Consider the following 9880-nt stretch of genomic DNA (forward strand, 5'->3'; position numbering starts at 1 on the left):
TGTGGATGAACGCTTCACGGCAGACTTGGAGCAACATCTTGTTTGGCCAGCATTGTGTCAAGTCACACCGGTCCACACTGACCATGGTGTGTGCAGAAAGTAGCCCATCACTTTTTACAATTGATCTGTCGATAGCGCCTGCTAAATTCGGGGCATCAATGTTGTTGAGAAACGGCGTGGTAGAAAGGACTGACAACACATATTGAACACCTCATGTTATAGACAGAAGCATGCTACATGGCAGACCAATCCAAACTCATCTCTCGGCATGTCCAGCCCATCCATTTTCTCAGCCAGTCATGGCTAATGGGAAGGTTCCTGACTTTTTCCGTGGCTAAACCTACTAGGCTCGTAATTTAACAATTTTATTCATATTTATGGATGAAATACAAGTTTGTTATTAAGGCACATGAAAGTTCATATGTTCCAGAAGACATTTTAAATGCCACTCCTGTGAAGTAGTGACGTGCAACATAGGCCTAATTTCCTGAAACAAGTCACAAATGTGGGCATTAAGTAGAGGTAAAGAAACACATGTGCAGAACGTAATACTGAGACTTCCAGGCGTCAGGAGGGGGTGGAACGGGGCGGATACCTTTGGAAACGCAGCCTCTTCCTAAAAGAAAATCTCCACTAAGCATAGAGAATAATAATTTGCCATTCAAAGTTTCTGAGGTCCTGCACTCCTGCACAATCTACAGCCCGTAGCCTTGATGACACTTCAGTTGGAGAAGTGTGTGAGGATTTGTTGACGTTAGTGATTTGATGCTTGTGACGTTCACCTTTATGGAGAGGAAAGCTGTGGAAGGAGGGTAACAAGGAGGATTAAAAATATATACAGAAAAGCTGTCTGCCACTTCAGAGTGTGAAAAGACTGAGGTGTCAATGAGGTGCTGTTTTTATTTGCAGTGATGTTATCACAGATCCCAGCCATGACATTGCTTTTTTGTCAATGACTTTTTCACTTAAAAAATGCATTAGCTCAACTTGCTCCATTGAACTGCAACTTCCTCTGAATTGTGGAATCGTATAGGAAGTATTTGAATTATTTATAGTGTTTGTAGAGTTCTCTCTGGCATCCTAAGAACGTTTTTGAGGATAAGTCATCACTTAAATCCTTTACCAATTTTGTGACACATTTTGGGAAATAACATAATGCTAGAGGCAATTATGCATATCCTTAAGGATACTGACAGTATGTGGACTCACCCACTACAGTATGTTCAGGTGTATCATCTTAGCCAACAAAACTGTTCCCCAAGATGCTCAAGAATATAGGAGCTGTTAATGGAAACACATTAAAGAATCAGGAAACAGCTGTAAGTTCTCTTGGCAGGTATTTCTAGCTGCCATACCATAGCTAACTTATTAAAATGTGTTTTTTAATAGATTCAAAGCACTGCAAAACAACCGACAAATCTATTATTCATCCGTGTCGCCCCTGTCATTTACTTGTAAATATCCATTTATATTTTATATGTTCTGTACAGAAATTATCCTAGTGCAATAGAGTTATAAGCTGTATGTACAGTAACTACACATCAGGTATACAGCCCACAGTAGTAGATGTAGTTGTCTCAGCAACTGTTGTTGCTTATGCCGGATAACTTGAACACAGCCATGGTTTCTGGGTACAGCCTTTAAAACATCCATCAGTCTTTCTATTCAAGAAGTCGTATAAGCACACTTTTAGAGCAGTCTGATTGAGTTGGAGTAGATGCTTAAACTAAAGCTAAATAAGAATACAGTGTTTTCAGGGCATACCATTAGAGATACAAAAAATCTCTTTGCCGGGATTGGGACTCAATGAAATGCTGTCATTTATTTTTCCGTTAACCAGGGTTGATTCAGAAGTATCTGCCGACTGTAGATGAAAGAAAGCCTCTAAACTGATGCCATGACTCAGTGACTGTACTGTAAAAGCTGCCTCTCCTTGGTAATGGAGCTTTCATCCCATTTCAGCAACCTGGACTCAGGGGTAGACGTAACATAGTAAATGGAAATCCATCTCTCTCCATTTAGTATGATATTTTACGTTTCATATGGTATGTATTAATTTGTGGATGTCCATCATCCATTTCGTATGATATGTTATAAATTACAATTTGTTATGGGTAACCTTTGGCTAGGTGGCTAACGCCAACGTTAGCTAGGTGGCTAACGTTAGCTAGAGTTAGGGGTTATGGTTAGGTTTATGGTTATGTAGTGAGGTAATATTTGATATCAATGCATTTATTATAGATAACACTATGCAATTAAAATGATCAAAGTCTTTTCAACTGAATATCTGACTCCATTTAACATGATAGAAAAACCATGTGCAATTAAGTATTATGCGTTTAGCTGACTAAGATCAAGGAATATTCATAAGAAGCGAATATCAAAAAAATATTTGTTCACTTTGTAAAATGTATTAAATTGCATACAAGACATAACGCTTGAGATACGAAGAATTAACAACCATTACAAGGCATTATTCTAGACATACAGATCTTAGAGTTACCAGGCAAAGCATGAACAACAAGATGCCTAGAAGCCTAGGAAATGAGAAAAATATTGTACAATCTTTCTCCAATGGAAAATATACAGGATATGAATACCACAGACCTTCATTTTTAACTTCTGAAAACCAACCACCATTTACCAATCAAATGATACCAAGTTTACAGTAACCTGATCACCCAGGCCCAATCTCTACAGGATGTCACAGGCTTATGTGAGGGAGACCAACGTAAATAAGAAGTAATGCCTGAGAGGACAATAAAATCCCTTTGCGTGAAGTAATTAAAAATTTCCCCTATACAGATACAAGTTACCACAGAGATCCTACATCCGTATAGATGGCATCAGCCAGGCCGCCATGATTCCCTTTTATCGCTGAGCCGAAGCAAAGAAATTCATCTCAGGACTCAGCTGCTTTCCATAGTGTCAGTGATTAGATCAATTGCTCAAAAAATACGTAATGGCAATAGGTTGAGTCAGAAAAAGTCAAAGTAATCGCGTAAGGGAAAATAGTCAATCATCATTATAACAATAAGCAAACAAATGTAAACATAGGACACTCCTATCAAATACCTTAGACCATCCCGTGTAGCTTATCAAAAAACAGCCACCCAGCTCGCCACTGGCTAGCAGAGCGGTGGGACAAAACTCATAACTCACACATATCTTCACATATCCAATGGACTTGGCCATATGCACAATATGCATAGGAATAAACATCACACTCAACTGATTACCACACAACAATAAAAGGGTTAAATGTTATAAACATATGTTTGAGACTACATTGTCTCAGCCTACCCGGCTATGTTAGAATTACAGTTAGACAGAGCGTCTGAGCTCCAGGCAACTGCATTTTGAGTTTTAAACATTGGGGTGAGTCTGCACCATTTCTCAAACAAGTCAGGATATTTATTACCCACTCACACCACGCATTGAGAGGATGTTTATACATTGTAATCACACATGTTTAAACCTGTCCTATGCGCAACCAAGACAACCACAGCATAATAGACACCCACCTTTCCAAAAAACACTACAGTTTGTCCAATGATTGTGTTGTCATTTAAAACTTGCTATTCATGCTAACAAGGAATGGGTCATGAATTACAGTGACTTCACACCTTTTGACTTTACCAACATTTTGTTGAGTTACAGCCTGAATTTAAAATTGATTAAATTGAGATTTTTGGTCACTGGCCTACACACTATAACGAAAGCTAACGCATGTTTGTACATCGCTCTGTTCCGTACAGTTGACCTTATTTTAGCGCCCCAAAAACATAATACTTCCAGGTCAACTGTAATATGAATACCATTGTAAAGCACAATTTCTCCCATTTCCAGCAAAATTAATGAGGAGACCTTCATGCTGCCCGTCTCTGCATGATTGAAGGCAATGGAGCTATGTCTGGTCTTTTAAAAAATGGCGGATGGGAAAGAGAAAGCTACTGCATCATAGTGAAAGGGGGAGATAGTGTGGGGAAACGGCTTTTTTCACCCGATTTTGCCAACTTATTACCTCAAATATAAATGAAACACTATAAAGAGTTTATATAATGTCTCATTACATACCTGTTTGTGTAGGGTTTTTAGGGCGGCGCCAAATTTCTCTGAACAATTAAACTGTGGCTGTCACGGTTTTTGAGAGTCATGATGGCTCGCAGTGATAACGCGAAAAATTAACAATTGATTGAATTAACTATTGATGAACTCACGAGTAATTTACACTCACCATTGATCATTTCTTGTTTTTAATCTGCGAGAGAAGCGCTACACCTGCTGGAAAGAGGCTGTACGGCACAGAATTAGTTGAATAATGTGTGCTGTACGTTACGGGACACGCCACACTTTAACGTACAGCGTCAGCGGGGTCAGTTTTTTTCAACTTTTCTCCAATACTATTGGTCCATTACCATGTCAATCAACGCTGAATCGAAACTTACTTCACACCCTGGATTTTGATGCCAACACAGTTGCTACAGTCCCATTTAGTTTCCATTGTAGCCTCGTTTGAATGCTGCGGTTGCGCAAATGTGTACGGATTGGGGTTAGCTACCATTACCCCATAATGTCAAAGTGGAATTATGTTTTTAGATTTTGTTTTTACAAATTCCCTAAAAAATGAAAAGCTGAAATGTCCTGAGTCAAAAAGTATTCAACCCCTTTATTATGGAAAGCCTAAATAAGATCAGGAGTAAAAATGTGCTTAACAAGTCACATAATAAGTTGCATTGTGTTTAACATTCTTTTTTGAATGACTACCTCATCTCTGTACCCCACGCATACAACTATCTGTACGGTCCCTCAGTCGAGCAGTGAAGTTCAGACACAGATAGGTATCCCCTTTCCTCAGATGTTCTGAGGACAAAAGGGGGAGTCAATTCAATATTAGGGAAGGGAAAGGGAAAGGGGATACCTAGTCAGTTGTACAACTGAATGCATTCAATTGAAATGTGTCTTCCGCATTTAACCCCTCTGAGGAAGGTGTTCCTAATATTTGATATAATCAGTATAGATGGCATCAGAGTTCTACTCAGACAAGTTTCAGATAGATACCAGACATGGATACTATAATATTATTCTATTATACATTCAATAGTCAGTTCTCTGGATACTGTAGAGAGAGATACATTTTGGCCCCTCTGACAGCTTTGTGTCAAAGTTTAATAAAGATTCTCTCCTCCTCACCAGTGTCATGATCAAAGATATGATCAAGAGCCTCACATACAGTATATTGTTTGGTCATTGTGCTACCACAGAATGAATTGTGAGCAAGGCCTCAATAAAGCTTTATATACCAGAGCTGCGAGAAAAGTTCTATATAGTATTGAAACAATGTTGCGATTGTTTGTGAGAATGCCAACAGGTTTGGTTCACTTGGGGGCAAGATTATTTTGGGGAAAGGTTCCCGTGGGGGTTGCCATGGAAGCCAAGAAGGGGAGTGAGGTGTGTGTGTGTGCGTGCTCAAACACATATGCATGTGGGAGTCTGGGAGAGGAAGCCTGTCCATCTGATGAATGGGCATGTGCCTGAACTAAATTTTATACATTAATTGTACTCTCACCCATTCATTTCTAATGACCGGTCATTTTTGACCGGGAACACCACAGGTATACAAAAGTTAAATAAAACACCCAAAATTTAATGAAAATCATCAAAATGTATTTTGTGTGTTCAGATGCCCGGAACCTTATGACAATCATATTAAATGAACTACATTTTTCAGAGAGAGAACTTGTAAATTGGTCCAATTCGACCGGAACACAGCAGGAGGGTTAATCGAAATTACTGATTGCCTCTTGTTCGCTTGTCGTCCCCTTATACAAATTATGGCATATCTCAATTGTCAGTAGAAACCACATTTGTTTAAGCAAGTCAGCCATATCAGCTATGTTTTTATAAAAGGCAGTAAAATGAGGCTGAATTAACTGCTTCGCTGCCAGACAAGGCTCCTCCTGATATCCAGGTGTAGCAGTGGTAAGGTGTTGGGACTGCTGTTGAGACAGCTTTATGTAGGCCCTAACAGTTTGTGGGCACCGTTTGTCACCGTTATAGTGCAACTAATTTATTGTTAAGTGTTGTGTTGTGTAGTGGCTTTGCTGGCATGCATTCCACTTTTTTGTTTTTGACCCACAAAGATTTACATGCTAAAATCATCACTTGGTATGACTCTACAAGCTTGGCACACCTGTATTTGGGGAGTTTCTCCCATTCTTCTCTGCAGATCCTCTCAAGCTCTGTCAGGTTGGATGGGGAACGTAGCTATTATTTTCAGGTCTCTCCAGAGATGTTCGATTGGGTTCAAGTCCAGGCTTTGGCTGGGCCACTCAAGGACATTCAGAGACTTGTCCCGAAACCACTCCTGCGTTGTCTTGTCTGTGTGCTTAGGGTCATTGTCCTGTTGGAAGGTGAACCTATGCCCCAGTCTGAGGTCCTGAGTGCTCTGGAGCAGGTATTCATCAGGGTTCTCACTGTACTTTGCTCTGTTCATCTTTGCCTCGATCCTGACCAGTCTCCCAGTCCCTGCATGTACTATGTTAAGACTAGTCTATGAGACCAGACTGAAATTTGCTTCTGGAGCACACACTTCGATAAATCCTTGGTGTTTGAGATTTGATTGGAGGCAAACTGAATTTATGCTGATTATTTTCCCCCGGCCTCCAGTTTTGCTATTCATGACACACACTTACGTGGTGCAATCAAGTACATTTTGCTAGCACAGCAGAGACTAGCTCAGAGATTTACTTAACCACACTGCCTTGGTATTAGGCAGAAGTGTGTTGTGGCATATTTGCATGAAAGTAGTGTCCATTCATTAGATGTGTGTGTTTCCAAAAAGGTTACAAATCTTTACTAGCTCTCTCACCTCACAGCTTCTGTCTCTCATTGAATCCGAATGTGGACCTCAGAATGATAGGTCTCAGTCCTTGGTAATTCACTTCAAATTGCTCCAACTTTACAATTTGGCACATGATGACTTAGTTTGAAATCAACATTTTGCTTAGTGGTTAGATGGAAGTGCTTTTCAATCGGCTTGAGCAACAGATTGTCCCTGATTGTGTAATTGTGCATCAGACTGGCCATAGTACTTTGAAAGCGTAAAATGCCCTGAATCTATCACAATAAAGCTGTGACCTTATCTTAAGTCAGACTAAACATGTGAGCCAGGTACTGTCTATGTCTGCGAGGTAGACCTCCCTGCTGTGCTACAACTGAGCTAGAGACATTAGCATGCCTTGTTGAGCTCTAAGCAGCTGTTGTCTCATTCCTTGCCCACTGAATTAGACACAATGACCTTTTGCTGCAGACTTCTCCCTCAGACAGTCTGTTTGTCCTCTCCTTTTTCTTTCTTTGACGCCCTGCTGCTCTTTTACTCCCATCATTCAGATGACGGCGATGGCGGTGGTGGACGAGATCAAACGGCGCTTTAAGACACGGGACAATTTGGTGTTGTTTTGATGTGTTGTTAACCGTCAGATAGGCACTTATGATTGTGGGTGCTTGTTGATCAAAGAGGGGCGATCAGGAACTGAAAGAAACTTGTGGTTTGCCTCAGTGCCCTGGGATGACACCAGCAGGGTTATCTAGAGCCACCTAGGCCCAGGTTCTGAGGGGGCGTGCTGCTCCTCTATAAACTACCTACAGGATGACAATCAGGCATAACTTCGCTATAAGCCTTTGAGGGCCAACTCCAACAGTCACAGGCAATGCTTAGGTTCTTTGTATCAGTGTACTCTTTGTTCAACTCACTGTTGATACCATCTAAGCCAGAGACTAGTAGAGCGGGTGGGTTTCCATGATTTAATACACTCTTTGGATCATCCTCTCTGGGCAGCTGGTTCCAATTAGATTTGTAGCAGAAAAATAGAGACCTCCAGATCTCTTATTTGATAGGTAGGTTAAATAAGGTCTTTAGGCCTTTAGGTCTAGAAACAGTTTTTTGAGGTTGTCCGAATAGGAATCAGTACATTTCACTCCACTCATCTGACATTCAAGGGCCACGGCACATCTGTGGTTGATATGTCTCAAAGCTTGAGTACATGTCAGAGAAGCATTTTTTATTTGTTCTATTCACTTATTTCTGTCTATCTTGTTCACTGCTCACATTTCCGCTGACATTGACAGACTATATATTGTGTGTGCAGCCATGCTCAGTACGAGTGTTCTTTATTACAGTAATCCAAGTAGAAAATTATGATTCTCATAAAAGGGAAGGCTCTGCTGACAGCTGAGACAACAAAAATGGGCTTTTGAACTTAATGACGCAGGACAAATTGCTTGTTTGAATAACAGGAAAAAGTAAAATCCATTAATATACTCCTTTCTCCTAATGGCCAGGCTGCCATCTTACTGTGTAACAGTTATCCAGTGTGACTAAACATATTCTCATTGAATTATTTATTGCTTGCGTTGACTGGTGACAATAGTCTTAAATCACTTTCTGTCCCCAGGGGGAAAGAGTATGGGCATGATGTGGACTTCCTCTTGACTATGCCTGAGATGGGGAAAGAAGAGGGGCTACTGCTTCATGTGATTGACAGACTGAGGGACCAGGTAAATGAATGTATTATTGCATATACAGTAGACAAAGCTCAATGACTGTGATTGAACAGGATAAGTCGCTCTGGATAAGAGCGTCTGCTAAATGACGTAAATGTAATAGCAGTTATACAGGATATACAGTAAAACACATATCAGTCCCCTCAGAAGGTTCCAGGGTGGTTAGTTACCCTTTACCAAGATTAATAGTAGAAAAGCACAGAACTAAGTGATGTTTGGATTGTGGCAACATCAAGTGGAGTATCACTTCAGTAAAGATTGGAGTGTGCAGTTTTGGTGAAGGTTTGTTTTATTATAAAGGTCAATTCTACTTAATTGCATTCTTTCAACAAAAAGTTGAAAAGAGAGTTAAACCCTTGATTAGCAGCTTAGTCAGTGCTGACAAAGAACAACTAGTTTGTCTCCTCAAGGCATGGAACTTGTGATTCCTCTCACATCGTTCCTAGTGCACATACACTACCGCAAAGACTGAGTATGATGTGCCTAACTGTCATGAACACGAGGGGAGACAGAGAGCTGGTTTCAAGCGCAGGGCGCAGCAGGTGTTTATTGTAAAGGACCACAGGAGGAGGCAGGTAGCTGGGTCCAGGGACAGGCACAAGATCATACACAGGGGGTCCAAAAGGGACAACAGTACAGGCAGGGAAAAGGCTAGGAACATTGTCCGGTAGATCAGGCAATAGGTAGATATCAGGAAATCCGATAGGCTAAAATACAGGCAGGGAATACGCTTAAGGCGTCGTTAGTGAGAGGCAAAAACTATCATACACGGGAGGTGTAAATCACGTTAAACCCACCCCCCCGAAAGCTGTGTGTCACAAAACAAACAATACCTCACAGGGATGGGGTGCAAAGAACTGAACTAAATAGTGTGTGATAATGACATACAGGTATGTGAACAGGTAATTAGAATTCAGGTGATTGGGATCTGGAGAGTGAGCTGCGTTCAGGGGATCTAGGTGTTTGAGAGTGTGAGCTGGAAAGTGGGCTGGAAAGTGAGCAGCGTTCAGGGGATCTACGGGTTTGAGGCTGTGAGTTGGAAGCAGACGTTACACTAACCCTCCCGACTTACTCACCCCACACCACTATATTTCCACACCTCAGAAAGAAATGCGTTGAAACAAAACAGAGAAAAAAATTGAGAAAGAATGTTCTCAGAATGCAGTAGAGAAAAAATAAAGAAATGTTTGTAGAGTTGAGAGAGTAGTATGAACAGAGAAAAAGAGGAGAGGGCTGAGGGGAATTGGGTTAGTGCCCTACAGTGTGGAGAGGGATAAAGTGATTGGAGGAGAGGATGATTACAGAGCCAAGTGCA

General features: G+C 40.9%; 1 protein-coding gene across 1 annotated transcript in view; it reads left to right on the forward strand.

Annotated features, from left to right (window-relative positions):
• Window positions 1-9880, forward strand: part of LOC115153048 (DNA nucleotidylexotransferase) — a 138519-nt gene that overhangs the window by 60842 nt on the left and 67797 nt on the right. Inside the window, exon 8 of the mRNA XM_029698078.1 lies at window positions 8457-8559. Coding sequence (XP_029553938.1) covers window positions 8457-8559 — 103 coding nt within the window. The remainder of the gene's footprint in view (window positions 1-8456; window positions 8560-9880) is intronic.

The sequence above is a fragment of the Salmo trutta genome, chromosome 18 (assembly GCF_901001165.1).
Source record: "Salmo trutta chromosome 18, fSalTru1.1, whole genome shotgun sequence".
Classification (NCBI taxonomy): domain Eukaryota; kingdom Metazoa; phylum Chordata; class Actinopteri; order Salmoniformes; family Salmonidae; genus Salmo; species Salmo trutta.